The sequence below is a fragment of the Ammospiza caudacuta genome, chromosome 24, assembly GCF_027887145.1.
Source record: "Ammospiza caudacuta isolate bAmmCau1 chromosome 24, bAmmCau1.pri, whole genome shotgun sequence".
Taxonomy (NCBI): domain Eukaryota; kingdom Metazoa; phylum Chordata; class Aves; order Passeriformes; family Passerellidae; genus Ammospiza; species Ammospiza caudacuta.
In genome coordinates, this window is record NC_080616.1 from 3309024 (window position 1) to 3333072 (window position 24049).

At 47.4% G+C, this 24049-nt stretch overlaps 2 protein-coding genes across 2 annotated transcripts in view; both read right to left on the reverse strand.

Moving 5' to 3' along the window:
• The window catches only part of CACNA1S (calcium voltage-gated channel subunit alpha1 S), a 61360-nt gene extending 48240 nt beyond the window's left edge, over positions 1 to 13120 (reverse strand). The window contains exons 1-2 of the mRNA XM_058819289.1: positions 12882 to 13120; positions 7157 to 7262 (exon numbers count right to left, since the gene is read on the reverse strand). Coding sequence (XP_058675272.1) covers positions 7157 to 7262; positions 12882 to 13042 — 267 coding nt within the window. The 5' untranslated portion in view covers positions 13043 to 13120. The remainder of the gene's footprint in view (positions 1 to 7156; positions 7263 to 12881) is intronic.
• A 7566-nt stretch (positions 13121 to 20686) lies between these two features.
• LYZ (lysozyme) lies at positions 20687 to 23117 on the reverse strand. Its single transcript, XM_058819381.1, has 4 exons — positions 22879 to 23117; positions 22381 to 22539; positions 22066 to 22144; positions 20687 to 21651 (listed from the first exon to the last, which is right to left on the reverse strand). The coding sequence occupies exons 1-4, from the start codon at positions 23030 to 23032 to the stop codon at positions 21591 to 21593; spliced, it is 453 nt and encodes a 150-aa protein (XP_058675364.1). The 5' UTR covers positions 23033 to 23117; the 3' UTR covers positions 20687 to 21590.
• Between the last annotated feature and the right edge of the window lie 932 nt (positions 23118 to 24049).

The following is a 24049-nucleotide window of genomic DNA, read 5'->3' on the forward strand; positions in this document are numbered from 1 at the left end:
CCCTCAGAAAAGCAGAAACCTCTCTCTGAGACCAAACTGGGAGTGGATCTTCACTGGGCAATACCCCTCAGTGCTCTGAGGGGTCCCCATGCCCTGCCAAATGGAAAATCCTCTCCTTTTACAAAGCCAGGGCTAGAGCTTAAGAGAGAAGCATTGCTGGCTCAATTAACATCTCCAAAAGCAGTGACTGTGCTGTGTCCCCACATGACTGTCACCCACACAATGCCATTTCTTGTTGGATCTGAGGACAGCCAGGGTAAGGGCAGAGATCCTGGCATTGCCTCTGTCTTCAAGGTTTCAGCTACAGCAACTTAACACTGCTCACCTCCCACCCTGAGGGGACAAATGCCCCCCAGACTCTCCCCCAAAGCCTGTCCTTGCAATCCCATGCAAACACAACTGCCATGAGGATCATTTCAGGCATGGAGGGGCTGCAGAGCCATGCCAGCAGCCACTGGTGTGGTGGGGTGAGGAAAACTGCAGAGGGAAAACAGAAAAGCCCACTGCAAGCTGCAGCATCCCTGCAGTGCTGGGGCTGGTGAGTGTCAGGGCCCAGCCTGGAGTGGGATGAAGCTGCTGGGCTGCTGATGTCAGGATCCAGCACTGCAAAAGTCAATTCCGTGCCCTGATTTTCCAGCAGAACCCTCTCGTCTCTCACTAGAAGGGATTTTCCTCTGAAAACCCCTTGCCTAGAATCAAAAGGTAAATTTCTATTCCTCAGAGGACTCTTTGAGAAGCCCACAGCAGATGAACAGTGCCGCTTCAAGGGTATTGGGTGCAGCCAGTGATGAGCAGCAAGGTTCAAACCTGGGCCAAGGAAGAGGCAGCAGGCAGCCCTCTGCCCCCAGCCAGCCTCCCCCAGCCTGGGAGGGACAGAACAGCAAATTCCAACTTCTCTGGGCAACATGTACCAGGGCATAAACACCATCAATGTATAAATCATTTTTTTTTTGATAACTAATTGAAATCTACCCTCCTTCAGTTTAAAACCATCATCGTCTGTCCTATTGCAACAAATCCTGTTAAAAAGTTCATCTCAATCTTTCTTATAAAGCCCTGTCTTGGGCTGCAAGATGTGGCTGGAGATGTGTATTCTGTCACCATCTGTCAGAGCTGGGGCAGTTCTCTGCTGTTCTTGGGGCAGTTTTTTCTTTATCTCTCCCACAGCCAATCCTCCCTCCAGGAGATCTCTGCTGTCCATGGCCACTGAGTGTCCCTGCAGGGCTGATCCAATCCCACCATCCCATGGGAGATGCTCTGCCCAGGGGAGGAGCCAAGCATTCCTACCTGGATCCAATCTGAGCCTGGCACAGCACAGCAGCCTTTGCCCCCTGCATTGCCAGAGGAGCAGCTTTCTGCTGCCCTGCATGGCCAGAGGGAGCCCAGGCCCATCTGCAGCAGCCCTGGAGCTGCAGAGGAAAACTCCCCCCTTGTGCAGGATCCCTGCTGCAGCAGAGCCACAGCTGGCACTGCAGGAGGGCTGAGCCCCCATGGATGGGGCTGGGACACCCCCTGACACACAGGGGGCAGGGACTGCTCTGACTCTGGCAGTGGTTTGTTTTCTTTTTTGTACTATTAGATTTGTATTTTTAATTTTCCTATTAAAGAACTGTTATTCCTATTCCCGTATCTTTGCCTAAGAGCCTCTTAATTTCAAAATTATAATAATTCAGAGGAGAGTGGTTTACATTTTCCATTTCAAGGCAGGCTCCTACCTTCCTTAGCAGACACCTGGCTTTACAAACCAAGACAGGGAGGCAGGGGCAGCTCACACAGCTGCATGTGCAGCCCTCCCGGTGCCAGTACCAGAGCAGCAGCAGTTTCTGCAGTTTTATTGAGTCTGTGCATGCAGACATGCAGGAGTGTTGTCCATTTCCACAGCTCCTGGAAGACTCCAGGAGATCCAGGGTGACCCCAAGCTCTAGGAAAGCCACATGCAATCATGACTCTGCTCCATGCCAACCTCCAGGCACAGAGCCCAGTAACTCCTGAAAACCAGGAATGGACAGCAAACCCTGCTCAGGGACTGTGGGACACCACTCAGCTGCCCAAAAACAGCTGCTCCAGTGCTCCTGAGATAGCAGAGCCCTGGGTGACAGACATCACACAGCACTCACAGCTAATTACAGTTAATTACAGCTGGGACTCCCTACAACTGCATCACACATCCTCATTCTTGTCACTGAATTGTACCTGAGGCTTTGTCCAGGCTTTGGAAACACAGAAATTCCCCAACCCCAGGGCTGAGATACAACCCAAAATGGGGTTTTCAGAAGCACACTCCTTGCCATCAAACATTCATGCTACCTAAAATCCCTAAAGCCATTATGTGTGTCACTGTCATATTCTCTGGAAAAATTCTTTTGCCAGGATTTCTTCTCCTGGGAAGCTGTGAAGCCTCAGAAAAAATGAAAACAATAATTATCTGATTGCTTCTCCTGTGTTTGCTGCTTTGGAATGTGGTTGGAAATTGTTTATCCAACAGGTGTGTGTTTGATTGTTTTTATGTGATCTGCTTTTACTTAATGACCAATCACCATCAGCTGTGTTGGAACTCTGGAAGCAGTCACAAGTTTTAATTAGTATCTTGTTAAGCCTTCTGTAAGCAAAATTTCTCTATTCTTTAGTATAGTTTTAGTATAGCATTCTTTAATATAATATAAGTACATAAAATAATAAATTGGCCTTCTAAGGACATGGAGTCAGGTTCATCATTTCCTTCCTGCCACAGGGAACCCCAAAAATAAGTCAATGTGTGACTCCAGCAGCATGCCTGCACACAGGGCTACTTAAATTAAATACCTAAATACTTAAATAAGTAGCACATCTGTGCTACCTAAATTGTCTTCTTGACAGTTTGAGCTCCAGCTCTGTCCCCCATTCCCTAGGACTCCCATGTCCTACCTGAAATTCCTAAAAAGCCCATAGGGCTGAGGACAGCCTCTTTTGGGTGCTCTGACAGAGTGGCCTCCCTCCAAGCTGTCACCCTTGAGTCCCACTAAAACTGAAAAGAGAGTTGACTTTAAATTGACAAAAAGTACATTTAAATATTAGGAAGGTGTCCCTGGCCATGAGAGGGGATAGAATGAGCCTCCTCACCCAAACCATGTCATAATTCTATGTTTCTATGAAAACCAGGTATTTCAGTGTGTGCAGCATGTCAAACACCACCCACCAGGGCTGCAGAAATGGCTCAGCTGCCCTGGAGATGAACTGTACTCTAAATTTGACTTTATTTCCTCACTGCTCACCAACAGAGGTCAGGCAACCAGGTCACACACAGCCATCTGTATTTTTTTGGGTGAATCCCTGTGAATAACCTGCCTTGTTAAACACATTCTGAATTTGCTTGCTCCTGGAGTAAGATTTCCAGTGGAAAACAGTGGGATTTGAAACTCTGGAAACTCAAGTAAAAGTGAAAATAAATGCTGTGAATTATTGAACAAGTTGAAAAGGCAAAATAATTTCATCAGGGTTGAAGAAAATGTTGTGATTCCATTAGAAAAAGACAAAATCAGATACAAACAGGATTTTAAAAACCCTTCTGGATCAAAAGAAATCTAATATAGAAAGAGTAATAATGAAATGTGTTAAAATGAAACAACTGTACTTCTACCAGGACAGAGCAAAATGGATTCTTAGAAAATAATAAGGTTATGATTATTTCATTATTTTCAATGGTTATGGTTATTTCATTATTTTCAGCGGTTATAGTTATTTCATTATTTTCATTTTTATGGTATTTCATTTTTTCACCCCCTCATAAATGAGATCTGATTAACCAAGCTTTTATGGGACTAATTCTAAGTTTACCTAGTGTAGACTCTGACTGCAACTCTTCCCTGGCTGGAAACTCAGAGTGTGGCTGCTCTGCAGTTTTCCAGTCTTGGATGAAGGCAGCGGCAGCAGAACTCTCCTAGGAATCCTCTCCTCCTGAGATTCTTCTTGTGATGTCTTAGGATTTTAGCTTTTATGTTTTTCATCTATTTGTAGTCTTGTAATTCTTTGGTGTATAACTCCAAACTCCTTATAGAGTTTTTTTCCCATTTTGGGCAGACATAACAATTCCCCTCCAGGCCTGGCAATCAAGGACACCTCACTGCCTCAGGCTCCAAGAAATTGAACAAAATTGAGTTGTGGGAGCAAACTTGGGGTAAATAACTTCATTACCTGAAGCTGTAATTAGCACATTAACCTCCAACATGCAAATGGCCCAAACTTATAAAAGTGTGAAAATCCATCTCCATTTTGGGTGCAGCCCCTGAGGGGTTTCCTCTGCCCAAAATGTACCTGAAGGCCCTTCAATAAATATACCTGCTTTTCATTCTCCTAATTTTTTCCACCCTCTGTTTTTAGGGAGCCCCACAAGGCATCACTTGTGGAGCTCTCAGCTTTAAAGCTTTTTAGAGTGGCTGTTCCTGCTCTGGGCTGTCCTGAGGAGGCCGGGGCTGGGCAGGCCCTGCACACCCTCAGCACTGAGCCCTGACCAGAGGGAACCTCAGTCCTGCCTCCCCAATATCACTGTCACTGCTTTTGATGGAGGGATGGGACTGTTTTGGGGCTAAGAATGATTTATTGCTCAGATAAACATCAGTCTCAGAGGCTGTGAGATTTTAGAGCAAGCTGCCAGCCATAGCTCAAGAGCAATCACAAGTTTCTTTGTTACAAGGCAATACAGAACTTTTTAAACCAATGGACAGTTGTTACAGGGTTTATTTTGCTTTTCTAACCTACCACCTTTACTTAATTCTACTGCACTGTGGATACTTCTATCCAGTGGCCTCTATCTCACATGTACACATATGCTTCTGTTATAACTTCTGAACTCCCAGCCTACTCCATACTATTTTATTACTACACTATAAACTCTTCACCATCATATCAATACCGTTTCTCACTTAAGGCATATTCTTACTTACAACTATAGAAACATAAGTTTATGATTTTTCTACCTAATGTCCGTGTATTGTATTTTTGCATCAATCCAAGCTTCTCCCAAGGCTGCAAATCAAGCCCTTCAGTGTCTGTGGAAGTTTCTGGTTTTCCAATTCCCACACACAAACAATGTGGGGCAAGGTCCTCACTGCCCTGACTCAGTTTCCCCTCATTTTGCCTTCTCAATAATTTCAAAATATTTTTATAAATCAACTTTCTCCAGAGAGGATTGGACAATGAAGACACAGAAAAGGGACAAGGAGAGATTAAACACATCACAGCACCTCTCTGCTGCAGGAAAATGCCTCCACAAGCCTTTCTTCACTACCTGCAGGCTGAGGATTCTTTGCTTCTTTTTTTCTGCCAAGGTCAGGATTAAATGTGTGAGATGGTATTTCTTGTTGGGACTCAGATGTTTATCAGTTCTTATCTCTGTCACAGTCTCACAAACCCTGAGTTCTGCAGCACTTCACTCTTGCAAACTAAAAATGGAGCCCCATCTCTCTCTACAAGGCCTTTTAAGGATAAACTGTCCAATTAAGAAATGACACCTAAATTATTTTTACTTTTAACCCAATAACCAACCACCCATGCCCTGCAATGCAGAATTTTTATCCAATTACACAAAACCACCCAAACCCATGCAGAAGAAGGTGAAGAAGGAGCAGCCTCTGCCCTAAAACCTCCATCTTGCTTTATCTATATTACTGTATTCTAAAACCTTAAACTCTACGTTTCCCACCCTATGATATCACACACCTCTATTCAAACTCCACACCCACAATCCCAGTTCTGTCATTCCCTTTTGGAAGCTTCTCCACGGCCTCAGGTCAATGCAGTGTTCTCCTGGGGGTCAGTGCCTGTCAGCACAGAAAGTCTGGAATTCTGAAAGTCTGAAATTCTCAGCATCCAGGGTTCCAGCAGCAGGCCTGTGCTGAGCATAGCCTGATGTCCCAGGTGATGGTGCCTGGCTAAATTGTCAGCTGGCATTGCTCCTACAAAGCCATCAGAACATGGTGACAAAGGGACAGCAAGCAGGAACGAAAGAACAGCAGCCTGGGGCTACCTGGCTCTTGACACCTATTGCTGTGGCAACAGGCTGAAACATCCCTCAGTAGGGTATAGCATAAATAATCCAATGGACAAGAAATAAAAATAGATGGAATTTCATTTATACAATGAATTTACATCACTCGGTCCCTGCTCATGGGAAAGCTCCTGGGGCAGCATCAGCCCCTCTGATCACCCACACACCCCTTATCCCCACACACACCTGGGCTTGCCCCAGCTCTGTCCCAAGCCCTCTCCCAGAGGGAATTTCCATCCCCTCTGTCCCCATGGTCAGCCTGCCCCAGCCTTGCTTTGCCCCTTTTTCCTCTCCCCTGAGGTAACAGCACCTCCCAAAGGTGCTGTGCCCCCCAAACCAGCCCAAGGGGTCAGGGAGGCTGGTCAGACCAGCCAGGAGGCTGAAGGAACACCCCAGCATCTAACCCACCATGGGCATTCACCCTGAAGTGTCCTGGAACCCCATTTCATTAAAAGGGAGATTTAGATGGTTTAATTCAGTCATTATACTCAGTCTCAGTGGAAATCTATGTGGATTGAATCACAGCGGGGATCTGAAGAGTAGAAAGGTGTGGCAATCTAAAAATAGTGTAAGTTGTTGATCTGGGACACATCAAAACATCATATTCCAGGAAAACTAGAGCAGCTGTGGAAGAATATGGAATAATGATTGGAAAGGAGTAACCTTTCTGCCTAACAGAAACAGGTTTTTTCCCCTCTTAAATAAAAATAACAAAATTAAAATAGAGTTTTGAAAGAAAAGGTCAGAAAAATTTATTCCAAAATGCTGCAACAAACTACTTGACCCTTTCTGGAACAGGATGGTTTTTTTTGAAAGTGTGATAAAAAAATCAGAGGAAATTTTTTCCTTCATTGGCATCAATTCTTCCTTCATGTCTACTCCACACACAACCTGCTGCCTTTGATCTCTACCCAGATGTGCTTTCAGCCCCTCTGAAAACCCATTTTGCAGTCACTTCTCCCCACCCCTGCCTGCCATTGACTGCAGCAGCTTTGCTGGACCTGCACTGCCTGACTCCCCCTGGGGCAGCAGACGGCCCCAGAGCAGCTCGTGCCACCTTGCAGCCGTGTCACCCCAAGCCAACAGCCCCAGAGAGCCCTCAGGGCTGCAGGAAGGACTCCAGGGGCTCCTTACCAGGCTGGAGTTGGCAATGTTGGTGTCATCCTCAGGCATGGGCAGATAGATGGCCAGAGCAACACAGTTGGCAAAGATGGTGAGGAGGATGATGATCTCGAAGGGTCTAGGAGGAAGTGTTAAGGAGTGCAGACAGGAAAGAAAAAGCACAATAACCCCACCCCTGTCCTGTCCTATTTAAGGCTATTTAAAGGGGATACAGCTCCTTTGAAAAAGAATACAATCTCTATGAGCAGATAAATATTGATTTCCCAGTTATTCTGTGGGGCTCAAGCAGCCATCAACAAAGAGTGTGTTAGAGCTCTACACTACAAAAATATAAGAACTTTATGACTCCCTCCCCATTAACAGGCTAACCTATATTTAAATAGGAGAGTTAATGCTAGAATGAGTAACCAGGGTCCTCCCTCTATGAAGCAAGCTTACATCTGTACATTATTAACAAATCACCAACATACAACAAATCAAACAAGCAGAGTATTAAATATCTTGTTAACCCAACAGAGGAGTGTCCATTAAGAAAGATTAAAACCTGTAAAAGGAAGTAGGCAAACCCATCAAGGCCTGACTGTTTACCAAAAACACAGCCTTCAGCACACCAAAAACAAGTATTGAAGGTGATGCCTGCCTGGTGTGGAGAACCAACCCCACCATGGGGGTAGAGCACAGAGAGAGCAGCCAGAGCTCAGCCTCAGCACATCCTTGGGGCTGCAGGGCCAGGACATTGAGGTCAGCTTTGTCACAGGACAAAGGGATGGGAGAGCTGGCAGCTTCCCCCTCCTCATCCTTCAGTGAACCACCCTGAAGGGCCAGGAGCCTTTTGCAGAATGTAGGCACTGAACCTGTGGAAGAGGTTTTACAGCAACTTCTGTGAGCCAGAGGGAAGTTTGAGAAGAGGATCGATGTTTACCCCTGAAAGAATTTTCTACCACAGAAACCAAGAAAGAAGGATAAATAAGAAAAACCTGCAACTGCCTGTTCCAATGAGCACTTTGTTTGTCTCTCGTGAGTAAACTTATGGATTTTGTAAGAATGTATAAAAAGCATGCATGCTAGAGTAAAAACAGTTTGAAGCCTTATGAAAATGGAGCGTTGCTTTGTATTGTCTCTGTCGCTGCTATGACATGAACCCAAGCATCCCCCCCAGAGCAGGCAGGCCCTGGCTCCCTCTGCACTTGGCATCCATGAGGGAGAATCCTGCTGCTCAGGTCTCACAGGGGCTCCATGGCCCCAGCTGAAGGTGTCTGGGGGCAGGGCAGCTCATCCAGGGGCTCCTGTGGCAGAACACCCACAAGTGTCCTCACAGCCGTGGTGTCCCAGGACAGGCAGTACTGCTGTGACTGTCTCCAGGAGTGAGCGCAGCCTGAGGGCTGTCCCACCCCCTTCAAGATAGAAACTGGACTGTTTGGGCCCTATAACACCTCAGAATGAAAGGGGTGACTTTACTATTTCCCATGAAGACCCTGGTTCAGGCACGTGGTCACTCCCAGGTTCCTGCTGCTCTCACTGCTTTGCTGGGCCTTGAACCCTCTTGGACAAGCTTCAGCTCTGACCTGCCTGAAGCCTCCAAAGAGCTCAAACTCTGCCTCCAGGGCCTCATTTGCAACCAGGCTCTCCCTCCAGGGATCCCCAATCTGTTTCCCCCAGCATTCTCCCTTGAGGGCTGCCTTGGGCTCTGGTGGTCACACCACGGTCCAGCCCAGTATGACAGAGCAAAGGGGCACCGTGCTATCCACAGCAGCCTGAGTGCTGTCAGTGTGTCCTGTGCCCATCACAGCCTTTGCTTCCTTTTCTGAACCTTTCTATCAATCAACCTGATGACACTTTAAAAACTGAACTCAGCTGGGAAAGCTGTTCCCCTTTGTGTCCAGGTAACGAGGCAGAGCCCAGGGCCTGGAGCTTCCCTGCCTGCTTGGGCAGGGTAAGACAAGCCCTCCTTGAAGGGTGACCTCCACTGCAGCTCCTGTAACTGGAGCTGAAATCCACTGGCTGCCTGTGATTCTGGCACAGTTATGAGGCAGAAATGCAGTGGGAACCAAAACCAGACATGTGGATAACTGGGCACAGTGTTTCTGTCTCCTGCCACAGAGCCTCAGCATCCTCCTCATCTCCTTGTCTTGCAATCTGACTTCTTTCTGTCCAGTATGCTCTCACCACACAGCATCCAAAGGTCCCCACATCTGCCTTGCAGCAGGAATTAGGCCTCTGTGGTCCTCCAGGGTCCCCAAAATCCTCCCCCATCTGCCTTGAGGTTCTCCTGGCTACAGAATGACCTGAAACACCAGGGTGGTGTCACAAAGTGAGACACATCCCAACAACCATCAGGCTGTTGGACTGCCTTGCACACAACATCCAGTAAGCTGCAGAACATTCAATTCCCTCGTTCTAATAAACATACTTCTTGAGATGTGAGCAAATTTCAGCACAAAACATCCTCTGCCTCAAGTCAGTCTTTCACCCACCCTGGGCTGTGTGGAGTGATGCTCCCCACCCTTCAACTGCTTGAGAAAGACCCCAGCCCACCCCTGTGGCTCAGCTTTGTGCTCTGACAGCAGCAGCCACACAGCAGTGCTGTGCCCAGGGAACAGGAGCACATACTGCCAAACAGAACCAACAGCCCAGGTGTGGCAGTCAGATTTTCTGGAAAAATCCCTTTGCCCAGGATTTCTCTCCTGGGAAGCTGAGAAGCCTCAGAGAAAAAGGAAAACAATATTATCTCATTTGCCTCTCCTGTGTTTTGCTGCTTCGGAATGTGGTTGGAGATTGTTTATCCAACAGGTACTTGTTTCATTGGTTTCTGCTGTGAATTTTTTTGACTCATTAGGAAACTGGGGCCAAGCTGTGTTGGACTCTGAAGAGAGTCATGAATTTTCATTATTATCTTTTTAGCCTTCTGTCTGTATCCTTTTTGTATTCTTTAGTATAGTTTAGTATTCTTTTGTATAATATAGTATCATAAAATAATAAATTAGCCTTCTAAGAACATGGAATCAGATGCATCATTCCTTCCAACAACAGGGTCCCAGAAAATACCACACCCAGGTACCCCCACACCAGAGGGCCACAGCTAATCTCCCCTTGGCAGCCTGCATGGCCCTGCAGACCATAATAACCCAGAGGAACTGGAACGACCCGACCCTGTCACATACCCTGAGCCCTGAGTGAGGGCAGCCAGGTGCAGCTGGGTATAAATACAGGCAGGCACTGCAGAAACCTGATTCCCTGGATCGTTTGTCCTGCACAGGTCAGAGCCACCTGCACATGCCACCCTGCTGGGGGGCACCCACTCTGTGTCCCCTGTGGTGTTGTGAGGTCCCCAGGATGAGGTGAGAGAGGAGAAATTGACTCCATGTCCTCAGAATGCTGATTTATATTATATTATATTATATTATATTATATTATATACTAAAACTATACTAAAGAAAGAAAGGATACATCAGAAGGCTAGACAAGAATGAATAATAAAAACCTGTGACTCAGAGAGTCTGACACAGCTGGCTGTGATTGGCCATTAATTAAAAACAATTCACATATTTGCATAAACAATCTCCAGACCACATTCCAGAGGAGCAAAATATGGAGAAGCTGAGGCTTCTCATCTTCCTAGGAGAAGAAATCCTGGCAAAGGAATTTTTTAGACAATATCATGGTGACAGTCCCCCTCCAGAGCACTGAGGTAGGAAAGACCCTCCCTGTGTTGAGCACTTGCTCTGGCATGTGCTGGCCCAGCAAAAAGGATGTGTCTGAGCATGCTGCAAGATGTAAGTCCTATTTCCTGCTCCTCCCTATAGTATTTAGGGAGCCTCTGATGTAAGGAAATTATTGGTATGTAATTATATTGATTTAGAAGGTTGAATAATTGTTTTATTAAAATATTAATATATTAAATACATTATATTTAATATATTTATTATATAATAAATATAACAGAATATTTCTATGTTATATTATGTTATGTTATGTCATATTATGTCATATTATATTATATTATATTATATTATATTATATTATATTATATTATATTATATTATATTATATTATACTATACTATATTATACTATATTATACTATATTATACTATATTATACTATATTATACTATATTATACTATATTATATTATACTATACTATATTATACTATATTATATTAAAGAGATTTTATTCTATGTTATATTATACTATATAAAAGACTTATTTTAAGGAAAATCTCATTACTTCTCTAGACAGCCAGGTACAGTGGTTTTTTAATTGGTTAAGGAAATAAAATAATCTGTAGTAGAATTTCATTACTAATTCTCTTTAGGTCAACGATTTTCTTAACACATTTTACATGTGTAAAAACAATAGGAGCAGAGAATAGAGATAAGAATTTTCTCTATTTCTCTCTGCGTTTCTCCAGGAAAAATCCTGTGAGAGCATGATGTCTCTCTCTGTTCAGAGCATGTGAATGCCACACCTCCCCTGCCACTCAGGCACTCACACAAGTTTCCTCCTTTCTCAGTGCCCATTTAGGACACAGGCACAGTTCCCTTCTGTGCCCACAGAGCCATCATTTCTCTTGCCAGAGGCACAGAAAATGAGAACTGCCCAATTTTGGCCCTGCTCCCACTCCTGGAGGACAGAGAGCCCCCTTGCAGTAAAGGAATGAGGTCTCAACCTCCAGCAGCACCAGAGCTGTGAGCATGCCCTCGTGCCTGCCAACAGGGCTTTGGACAAAGCAGCATCTCTGGGCATGGTTTTGTATCCCCACAGCAACACAGCCAGCCTAAGGTGACCAAGCCACCTCCCAGAGTGAAGCCTGGCCAGGGGTGGGATCATCCTGCCAAGCCAGGAGCACTCAGATCAAGTTCAGCAATTAAAATGAGAGAAGATGTGATGGAAGAACTCGATTCTGTTCCCCAGTCCATCATTTTTGCTACAGCCCAAATGTTTTGCTGAAATCAAAGTGAAATATTTCATCTCCCATTCTCTTCCTTTACATAAAACATGGGTGAGCAAAGTTCTAGTTCTTGGATGCATGGCAGAAACATGACATCTTGGTATTTCTGAGCTGCAGTGCCCCAGTGAAAAGGTCAAAAAGTAACACCCAAACTACAACACTAAGCCAAAGACACAAAGAAAGACTATCCCTCTGAACAGTATCACCCACAAAAAGCCTTCACCTGTGACAGCACTACCAGGAAAGGGAGCTGAGAGGACAATGGAGTCAGCAAGGATTTGGGAGAGGCCCCCCATCAGGGCAGAGCACAGCTGTGGAATCAGATTGTGATACACACAAAGAGCCACCCCAAACAACTCACCAGGGTCTTGCTACCACCCCCAAACCTCCAGAGTATCACATTGTCCCCAGCCTGACCCCATCCCCACCCCTGGATAGGCTCTGTGCCCCTCCTGCCACACCAAACCCCCTCCCCTCTCAGCAGTCTGTCCCCCATTGCTCCCAGCACACAACATACACAACACATTCACTCCCTCCAGTCCCCTGGCCCAGGCTGTCCCTGCCTGTCCCTGTCCCACCCCACCCAAGGCCTGACCCACTCCCCAGCCCAGCTTTCCCCAGCCAGCACAGCCACTGCCTTTGCCATGCATCCTGCAGGGCTCCCTGGGTGCCTCGCTGCCTGATGAGACAGCACAAGCTGGAACAGGCTGCCCGCTCTCCCCAGCAGCCCACCACGCTCACAGGCACACACACACACCCCTGGCAGCCCCTGCAGCCACAGGATACTTCCATTCCACGATGCTGATGCAGGCCTTCCTCAGGGGGTTCTCCAGGGTGAGGCAGAACAGAGCCCTGGGTGGACGAGGAGCTATGGGTGGTACCGGCTTCTTGGACTTCTCCTTTTGCTGCCTCTTCTTCACATCACCCTGGGGAGAAGAGGGCTCCATGATGTTGCTCCCCTAGCTGTCTGCTCCCCTCCTGGCCTGCAGTGGAGCCCCCCTTCCCCAGGTCCCAGCCAGCTGGAGCTCCTCTGGCTCTGTCCCCTCTGTGCAGCAGGGGAGGCGCTGGGGGAGTGGGGGCTGGAGCCTGCACTCGCATGTACAAACACACAAAGCATGAGTTTAAATTTAGATCCCGGCCTGGCTCTGGGTGCTGTCCCGGCTCCTGAGGGCCCCTGCAGCTGTTCCCTCTTTACCCAGCACATGGGGAGCTGGGCGAGTGCTTGGCGTGCCACGGGCTGGGCTGGGGGTGGGACAGGCTGCCCGGGCTGGCCACTGTCTGCGACAGAGCAGCACCCGTGCCCGAGGTCAGCTCTGTCCCCAGGTCCCCACCTGCACCGTGTCCCAACTCAGCTCTGTCCCCAGGTCCCCAGCTGCACCATGTCAGCTCTGTCACCAGATCCCCACCTGTGCTGTGTCCTGGCTCAGCTCTGTCCCCACCTGCACCATGTCCCAGCTGAGCTCTGTCCCCAGGTCCTCACCTGCACCATGTCATCTCTGTCCCCACATCCCCACCGTGTCCTGGGCCAGCTCTGTCTCCAAGTCCCCACCTGTGCTGTGTCCCAGCTCAGCTCTGTCCCCAGGTCAGTTCTGTCCCCAGGTCCTCACCTGCACCGTGTCCCAGCTCCGCTCTGTCTCCAGGTCAGCTCTGTCCCCGGGTCCTCACCTGCACCCTGTCCTGGCTCAGTTCTGTCCTCAGGTACCCACCTGCACCGTGTTCCAGCTCAGCTCTGTCCCCAGGTCCCCAGCTGCACCATGTCCCGGGTCAGCTCTGACCCCAGGTCCCCACCTGCCCCAGGAAGCAGCCGGTCTGCCCAGGGCAATGTGCATTTGCCAAATCACATCCTGCAGGGTGAGAGGGAGAAGCTAGCTCCAGCCAGCTCCCAAGGACAGTTTCCCTCCTCATCCCATCAGCCCTCCTCTGCAGGATGTCACCTGTGCACACCTGTGCCCTGGACCATGTAGGGCCTTTGAGGCTGGGTCCATTTCACTCAGGATACCCCAGTCTCTGAGCTCCAGGGAATCATGGTGAGCCCAAAAAGTTCTCAGGCTTGTGATATATGGTCTCTTCGAGCCAGGTCTCGTAAGTTCTTGGAGATCTATATCACACCCAAGATAGCTCAGCTACATTAGAAAGCATAAAATCAGCAGGATGGCTCCTGTGGCAGTGTTGGAAACAGAAAAGTTTTATTAAAAGACAAAATAACAAAACTCTTTACATAGAAAAACTGAGCTAAGTGCAAGAGGTTTTTGCTCCTGGTAAAACAACTCACAAAAGCAATTCGTTTATTTGTTCTCTTTTTTTTCTAGTAAATTGCTCAGGCAGGACTTTTTAACTCCTGTCCAATTGGTTATTCTTAAGTTTGAGGTGAAGTCCCCAAAGTCTTGAGAGACGTCTTTTTACCTAATTGAAGAAACAAACTACTAGGGGTTTTTTTTCCCTTTTTAAAGAGACAAAAGATAGTTTTATCACTCTTTAAACAAAAGGCACATTCCTATAGGCTTGCTTTTCTGGAGGCACAGAGGAAACACTTGGCTGGCACTGGTCACTTAAACAACCACTTGCTCAGCCTTACAGAGGTAAGTCCTGCATGCAGGGTGTGGAGGATATCTGGGGATGCAGGAACCCAACCAGCCTGGTGTTGCCTTGGGAAGGCTGGCCTAGAACAGAGAATCCCTAAAGAATAAATAAAGTAGGGATTTATTAAGAGGTCTCAAATAGATCCACCTTGGGCAGCACAACCCAAAATGGCCATAAAATGGATGACAGGTCATGAGGTCTCAAACTTTTATAATTTTTGTTTCATTTGCATATTGGAGTTAATTGTCCAGTTACAGCTTTACCTCATGCAGTCCCATCCTTCTTGTTTTTCTATCTTCAGCCCACATTGTTTATGCTCTTGGGCCTGAGATCTGGATCAAGTGTCCTTGGGTCCCCAGCTAGAGAAGGAATTGTTTTGTCTACCTGTTCTGTGGAAAGAGTTTACCATCCCCAAACATGAAGCCCAGACCCACACACTAAAGCAGGACAGAATCTGAAAAATATAAAAGCTAAACCTGAGGCAACACTAGGCTGGACTGTGCTCTGCCAAGCCCTGCCAAGCCTTTGTTGATGAAGTGACAAAACTATCTTTTGTCTCTTTTAAAAGGAAAAAAGCCTAGAAGTTTGTTTCATCAATTAGTGAAAAGACACCTCACAAGACTTTGGGGACTTCAGCTCAAACTTAAGCATAGACAATTGGACAGGAGCTAAAAAGTCCCACCTAAACAATCTGTAAAATTATCTCATCCCAAGCCCCCTGCCGTTTTATCCTAACCTGCCCCTGCCAAGAGCAGCTTCCACTAGGGTTAAATCAGCAATCTGCCCCCTTCTACACCACTCTGCCGTGCAAATCAGAGTGAAATCATTTCTTCTGCGGGGTCCAGCCCTGTTTCCATGCGAGGCAGATCCCTCTTCTCACTCAGCCGTCATTTCCCCTAAACCCCAAGTGAAATCCAGGAGCCCTGTTCCCCTGCTGCCGGTGCAGGGCCAGCAAGGCCTCGGGGCCCATCTAGCGGGGATCTGCAGGACGAACATCTGCCTGGGACACTCTGGAACCCGAGGGGAGGGCAGGGCATCCCCGCAGCTCCATGGGCTCTCACAACCAGCCCCGAGCCGCCCTGAGCCCCGCCGGGAGCTGTTGGCACATGGATTAACTCCTTTTCTCACCCGCGATGGGGTAACTGAGTGGTGTTTTAAAAACTTTTATTCTATTTTCAGTCTCATGTGAAGGGTGAGACAATACAGATGTTATAATTCACACCATCACAATCAGAAGACAGCTATTTCCTAATTACAATACATTATAAGCGTTTCTTGGCTTATCAGCTTTTGCCACACTATACTGCAAATGCCTTAAAGCCAATAATCTAAAATTACCCCTCGTGGGTCCTACTACAATGCATCTTTCATAGTTCTAGATCTCCAGAGTATCTAGTCTTTTTTTGTTAGGCCATCCCTTGAAACTTGTTCCTAGTTCCATTTCTCTCTCAGCAACGTCTGTCCTATTCCATGGCATTTCTTAGTCAGCATTTCTTATCTCAAGGACAGCATACAGGTGCACACTACGTGAGCTTTCTGTCAGGTTTTCAAATTTCTAACTGGCACGGGGCACCAAACCCGACCCGGCACAGCTCCAGCACCTACGGGACAGCGCTCTGCCCGATGGAGCCACTCCCTACCTGCCCGGCAGAGAGAGATTCTTTCCTCATGGAACCCCCTCACAGCCGTTCTCATCTTCCTCGCACACTTCTGGGCGTGCATGTTCCTCTCCTGCTCCATCACCGCGGGCATGGCCTGGGGAGGGTCCCAGAGATGGGGACCCCTGGGATGGGGGTCTGACTCCCTCAGGTGCATCTCCTGCCGCCGTGCCGTACCGAGCCGAGCCGTGCCGAGCCAAAAGCTGCTCCCCGGCCCGTTGTGCCGCTGGCGGCCCCACTCCCGCCCCTCTCCGGCCCCGCAGCTCCGCCCGCCCCCGGCCCCGGAGCTGCTGCGGTACCGAGCGGTTCCGTCCCCGCACCGGGACTCGCTCCCGGAGCGGAGCAGCGCCTCGGGCGGCCTCTGGGTGCGAGGTGAGGGGACAGCGAGCGCCCGCAGCTGGGGAGATGCTGGGAGGGCGGCCGGGCAGGCAGAGGCGCTGGGCTGGCTCTGCAGCCGTGTGTGCACGGATCCGCTCGTGTGTGTGTGCACGGACCTGCACGTGTGTGTGTCTGTGTGTGTGTTTTTCCACCCAAGGACTGAGGCATGATTAGCCAGAGGGGAGCAGGATGAGGCTCTGGTGCTGCTGGTGCTCCTGTACTCATCCCTATGGCCGGACACACATGTGGGTGTGATAGGTGAGGAATGCCACGGGTGACTCTCACAATTAAAGGCAAATATTATGTATATGTTAAGAGAAGTTTTACAGTTATGTTTTACACCACCCTTGCGTTGTTATCAGGGAGTGACCTGGGTTTGGGACATTTGGGAGGGTTGGATCGTTACTGTGGCAACAGCTGACCTACAATCAAAATTTAAGGAAGTGACCTCCACTACTGGACAGAGAAGGAAGAATCGATGAACAGAACTTGGCAGGGGCTAAAGGGTTAAAAAGTGAAACCTCCATTGTGTGGGTGAGCACACGGTGGGAAAAATCCTTTGCTCCCAACACTATAATATTTTCTCCATTCAGTCTTCTGTTGTATTTTTGATAAGGTTTTAATAAACCTTTTAAATGTTTTGGAAGTGAGTATCCTTTCTCACATGGGTATGTCCATGTGTCTGTACGTGCACACACATATGTATAGTTGTGTGTGCCCACTGGTGTCACCAGTGAATGGTTTGGGCACTCAAAGGTACTGGCAAAAAGCTGATTTTAATGCAAATTTGTGAAAATACAACTTAAGGGAGTTGAATTATGATGTTCAGTCTGTTGCTGACTACATGGCTGAAGTGTGTGTAGGAAAAACAGATTGGAATTCATTTAGAATAATTTACATGGAGGGGATTTTACATTTACTAAGGATGCAAAAGGGTGAGGGTACAAAAAAGATAGGGGTGCAAAAGCGTTTAGCAGCACTTTGTCATGGACTGATTTAACAATTAAACATTCAATAGCATTTTTTACACTTCAACAGTGGCTTAGTAACAGACTAATGATAAAAGCATTCATAGCATAATCAAGGCACACACATTCAGAGATGTGCACATCTGTACTGATCTGTGCAGAGGAACCTGCCAAAAATTCCCCTTAGATTCAGTGAAATGTGTCACATCCCTCAGTGATTCTCAAAGATGGGGATTGCACCTTGAGGGGTGTCAGGGATGGGGGATTGATAAGGGAACAAAAGAATGAAGAACAAATCAGCATTGAAGGCAAAGGGATCAACAACCAATAGGAGATCAAATACTAAGAATTGTGTCATTTAAGACCAATGAGCTAGAATTTCTTTGGGGCTTTGTATGTATAAATATGTGAAAATATGCTAAAGAGGCATGTGTGACAGAATGAATTTCACTGCACAACCCAGGCACGTGTGGATGAAATAATTTCTGTTGCACATCCTGGCCAGGATAAAGTAATGACTAAATTCTCTTTCCTATCAATTCCAAGTTTTCATCCTGGCCATAACCCAAGTTGGGAACAATGGTACCATTATACTCAAGTTAGAACTCAGGTAAATGATTTACCAAGGCTAACAGGGATAACTGTTAGCAGTTATCCTTTGTTATCCATCTTGGTGGTCACTGAAGACTCCTGCTCTTGGAACTCTGGGTGCTGAGAATTTCAGACTCTCTGTGCTGACAGACCCAGTGACAGCCAGAACCACAGACCCACAGGCCCAGTGACCCAGTGACAGCCAGAACCACAGACCCACAGATCCAGTGACCCAGAACCACAAATCCAGAACCACAGACCCAGTGACAGCCAGAACCACAAACCCAGTGACCCAGTGACCCTGAACCACAGACCCACAGACCCACAGACCCACAGATCCACAGATCCAGAACCACAGATCCAGTGACCCAGAACTACTGACCCAGCTCCAGTCCCAGCCCCACTTACCCATTCCCATTCCCATTCCCATTCCCATTCCCAGTCCCAGTCCCAGTCCCATTCCCTGCCCCACAGTCCCAGCCCCAGCTCATCTGCCTCAGGTGGTGTTGGCGGGCCGGGGAGAGGAAGGGGCTCCCTCACAAACAAGCCCACAGGGCAGCCGGGCCCGGTGCCCCTCAGGGTGGCAGCAGAGATGGAGAAGGGGCTCCCTCCCATACCCACGGGGCAGGTGCCCTCCAAATGGCAGGGGAGAGGGAGAAGGGGCTCCCTTACAAACAAACCCATGGGGCAGGGCCTAGTGTCCTTCAGGGTAGTGAGAACATGGAGCAGGAGCGCCCTCACACACCCACAGAGCCAGGCCGGTGCCCCTCAGGGTGGTGAGGACATGGAGAAGGGGCTCCCTCACACACCCACAGGGCAGCTGGGCCCGGTGCCCCTCAGGGTGGCAGCAGAGATGGAGAAGGGGCTCCCTCACAAACAAACCCACGGGGCAGGGCCTGGTGCCCCTCGGGATGGCAGAGGAGAGGGAGAAGGGGCTCCCTCACACACCCATAGGGCAGAGCCCGGTGCCCCCCTCTGGATGGTGAGGACATGAAGAAGGGGCTCCCTCACACACCCATGGCACAGCCGGGCCCGGTGCCCCTCAGAGGGGCTGTATCAGGAGCCTCGGAGCTGTGGCTGGAGCAGCAGAGGCACACCCGGAGTGGCAAACGAAATGAGGCAGAAACTCTGAGCCATAGCTGAGCCGCAGGTGTCCTGGCAGGCACGGGATGCTGGGTTAAAGTGTAGGGAAAAAACCCAGAGCAAGGGCGGAAAACAGCGGGGCTGGGCAGCAGCAAACAGACTTTGCAAACAGCTGCCACATGGAACCAGGAGATGTTAAGTGTTATAAGGAATACTCCAATTTAATAATTAAGGAAATTTATTTGAAAATCAAAGTATAAATTTGGAAAAAGCCACAAGCAACTTCGACTCTGAGAGATCAGGGTCAGGGAGACTTGGGATTTGGCCTCTATTGCACCAAAGTCCCTGTGGGTCTCCAAAATGTCATTTCTAAGGGGTCTATTTCATACAGTCTTTTGGGCTCTTGAAGGGGCTTTTCTTTAGCATATTTTAGCTTATTATCATAGTTTTTTCTTTCTTGCTGCTACATTTCCCAGAACCAGTGGATAATTCCTGGAATCCTGTCAGGTGAAAACTTTCTGGGACAAACTTCTGATGATGCCTATCAAATGCCTCCTGCTGGGGTCTTGTCAGATGGAAAGAAATCCCTTGAAATACCCATCCCTGGAGACAGTGTCCTCCTGGTGTTGCAATCTCCATTCTTATCACATACCCTATTACTGCAACAAGCCTTTTATTGCTTGTTGCTCAACACTGGCTTTGTACACAAAATGCTGTGGGTTTCACTTCCTTTAACACTAATTATTTTATAACATATATCACACTAAGGGAGATGGGGTTGGGGTCACCTTCCCAGTGAGGCTGGGTGTTGGAAAGGTCCCAGTTCTTGCAAGCAAACTCTGACCCAGGGTAAGGAGAAGCAGTGCAGGACAAAATCTGCACAGTGGCAGCAAATCCTCTGGGCAGCAAATCCAGCACCAAAACTCCACCTGTCTCCACTGTGATGCCAAGAGAGAGCAGGAGAGAGCTAAGCTTCACCCCAATCCCCCAGCCAAAATCTTGCAGGATTCTTGCCCTTCCCAAGAGAAAACCCCCAGCTAAGAGACTGGAAACTGCACCCCTTCCCTGGCCACTTTGTCCACATCTTTTGTCTCTCTTGAATATCTGTGTCTCAGTTTGAGTTACCCCGGGACAATCTGTGCTCCCATCTCTTAGGCAACAAACGGGAGAAAAATTCCATGAGAGAGAGAAAATAAAAAGGAAAAATCCTAACCTCCAACACTGGGGAAAAGGGGAAGAAGGACTTCAGACAAGGCATACTTTGAGCTTTTTTTTAAGATGCAGCCATCTAAACAAACATACTTTAATGATTGATTTATACACTCACACAAGACACGAGTTTAAGCATCCTTTTATTTCATAAGCACCAAAGAAGTCATTGCTCCCCTAGCAGCAGCAGAAAGCACATGAAGCAGTAAACATGTTTTCTCAGTGTTAGCACCTTTCATTCATGCACTGTTTCTGAATCCAGCTTTCATTTGGAAAAAGGACTTGTAAACTAAACAGCAAAATATTTCCCTTCCCTAACAGCCTTTCCAACCCATTGTTTCCTCACAGAGATGCTGCCTGCACTCTAGGCTGTGTTTGATTGACTTCCTCAAAAAATGATAAGAAATGCTGTATTCCCTCAGGCCAGATGCCCAAATGTTTCAGTGCCTATCCCTCATACCAGCAGGGGCAGATGCTAAGATAAATTTAAGGAGTAAATTTTCTCTCTCTATCAGGAGTCTGTCTCAATCAGTGACTGTCTTGGTTATAACACAACATAATTCTGCACATCTTACACAATGTTAATGAAATTTTTGTATTTCCTCACTACAGACACTCCAATAAGAATGGGCAAAAAAAAAAAAAAAAATAAAGGGGAAGGAGAGGAGGAAGGGAGGGGTGAAGGAGAACAGAGAAAGAAGCAAAAGGAGAGAGGAACCCTAAATGTTGCTAAACCCTGTTAGGGCAACAAAATCTTGAGTCAGGATTATGCAAGTAAATCAAGGCTGAAACTCTGTAGTGGCTTGTTGCTATGCATGTTTTTATTAAGCTGTGAGCTGTAAGCTCTCTGTTTGCATTGCAGCAGTGTGAAAACATCCAGAGTTAGCACTAGCCAGTACCCACTCTATCTTAATAATATACTGCTTTTAATTCCCCACACCCCATGCATTTCCCTGGCCCTCTCTCCAAACGCTGTCATTCTCCATCTCTGGTGGTCTTGAGGAAACAATCAACACCTGTGCAGCGATTTAGCAGCCCCTGACAAAGGAACTCAGGTCTCTGCCCCGGCAATGGTTTTTCCAGCCATACCTGAAAAAACAAATACATTCTGTAATTTGAGGAGTTAAGTTATGATTGAATTGGTTATGACAACAGAGTTGGGTAATCTTTGAGAGTCTTGGGTGAAGACTCTCAATGATCCCTCTGAAAGTTACAAATAAATGAAAATTATTTGTATAATTAATAAATGGAGCTCAATCTAAGTGAGCTGGGGGAAAGAGAAGAGAACAAAAAGGAGAACTCTGGGAGAGGAGGGAAATTCAGGGAATTAGAGCAGATGCTGCAAGGCAGGACTCCTATCTTCTCCTTTCAGCTTTAGGAGAAGGACTGTGCCAAACTCCACCAAATCCAGCTTCTCACCCATTGATCCCCCTGCCTCCCTCAGTCAGTAGCAGGACTGGCTTTGATCTGTTCTGCCCCAGTGTCAACTGCAAATATCCTTACCAGGGGCTGAGGCCATGAGCCTCCCGGGCAATCTTCTTGGCACACCGAATGTCATCCTCAATGTTATCATCTTGCAGTTCTGTGGAGAAGGGAGAAAACATCAGTGTGGAGGAAAGCAGGACAGAGGAAGAGCAGGGACAGACAGGCAGAAGGAAAGGTGTCCATCAGGAAGGAAGGGTGGGTGGGACACTGAGATGATGGATGGAGGAAGCACAGCAGAAATGCCCAGAGCAGCTGTTGGCAGGTGTCATGGACAGAGCCGTTGCTTTCATGGAATGAACAAATAAAGGTTCTTTGTTCTGTCCTACCACTTACTTGAGCAACTGATGTGGCAGGCATTCTTGGAGCCAGGGGTCCTGCCATCATTGCACCAGTACTTGCTGTTGATCTGGAAGATGCCATAGTCCCTGCTTGGACCATTGTTATTGTATGCTTTTGTGTTATAATCACTCTCATATTTCACCAGGCACATCCCTGCAGGAGGAGAAGAAATCCCAGAGGAGAACATTAAGGAATGCTGAGGGTAAATAAGAGGAAAGATACGAAAGTATCCAGGATGAATGAAGTGCTGGAGGAATAATTGAACTGGTGATAGAATAACCTTGAGAATTGGATGGGTAAGTTCTTGGAAGGACACAGCTCTAGATGGATATTTGCTGTGTGAACTATAGAAGGGAGCAAGGAAGGGGAGGAGGAAAATATGAAGTCAAAGAAATGGAGGGACAGAATAGTACTGCTGGAAGATCAAAAAGAAGTTGAGAGAGACAAAGATGGTACAGGCAGAGAGGTGCTGTGGCAGCTCATTATACTCACAGTCAGCAACAGTTGTGCCCTCAAAGCCTTGAAAGCCATTCCGACGTAGGATCTTCACCATCTCACATCTGGGAATTATTTTTCCCTGGGTGCCTGGCAGAGCCAGGCTAAGGAAAACAAGAAGAAAACCAAGGAAGAGCGTTGACTTGCTCATCTTGCAGTCCACAGCAAGATGTGCCAAAGCAGCTTGAGCTGCCTGTCTGCCAGGACTGTTGGCAATGCCAGCCTTTTATTCGTGCTCTCAGGGGGAGGGATCAGCTGGTTGAGCAAGCATATCTGGGAAGTCTGGGCAGTCTTTACAGTAAGAAGCCGATAAGGAAGTGGGCCAAACTCCAAAACAAAGTCCAAAACAACTCCAAAATTCCTGGAAGGTGCCAGTACCTATTTCACTGGTCCTTCAAGGCTGGGGCATGTGTTTTTCCCAGACACCCCAGCAATCCTCAGTTGGATATTATTCCAAATGTCATGGCTATGGTTCCCTTGTTTGAGTGTCATGGCTTAACCCCAGCAGTCTGATAAGTTACTCAAGGTCTCCCACCCTGGTGGGATGGAAAAGGTAAAAGTTAGAAAACTTTTGGGTTGGGATACAGGCAGATTAATGGGGAAAGAAAAAGCCACACATGCAAGAAAAAGATAGAGGAAATAAAGAGGAAAAACTCCTTCCCATCAGCAGGAAGATGGTCAGCCACCTCCAGGAAACCCGGCTCCACCACATTAGCAGTGGTTCAGGAAGACAAACCCCATCACTCCAAATGTCCCCCTCCTTCCTTCTTCTTCCCCCAGGTTTATACTTTGAGCAGGACACTACTCATGATCTGGGATATGCTGTGGTCAGTGGGGGTCAGCTGTCTTGGCTGCATCCCTCGTCATGGTCAAGGAATAATACTCCCCAATTTAGCACTTCCATTAAAAAGTCTACAAGCTGCTCCTCTCACATTCTCCAATCCTAAATTGAGATAAAAAGAATTTACTGGGAATGGCAATGAGTTAAGAATCAACCATGAAAAATGTCCTTGAATAGAACCTCCTGCAAAGGAGGTGAAGAGGGAGTAGCCAGCTTTATATTCTTAATTCATCTTCCTACTATCCCTTGTAAAATATTTCTGAACAACGAACTACATACAACAGAAAGAAACCTGATTTATTATGTTTTTGTTTGCACGGACTGTAT

Bases quoted from the DNA above. Each gene is read 5' to 3' on its own strand.
- LYZ (XM_058819381.1), bottom strand. From the start codon at position 23,032: ATGAGCAAGTCAACGCTCTTCCTTGGTTTTCTTCTTGTTTTCCTTAGC. The intron at 22,145-22,380 runs GTAAGTGGTAGG...CCTTCTCCACAG, and splicing joins CTGCCACATCAGTTGCTCAA to AACTGCAAGATGATAACATT. The intron at 21,652-22,065 runs GTAAGGATATTT...TTGTTTTTTCAG, and splicing joins GCTCATGGCCTCAGCCCCTG to GTATGGCTGGAAAAACCATT.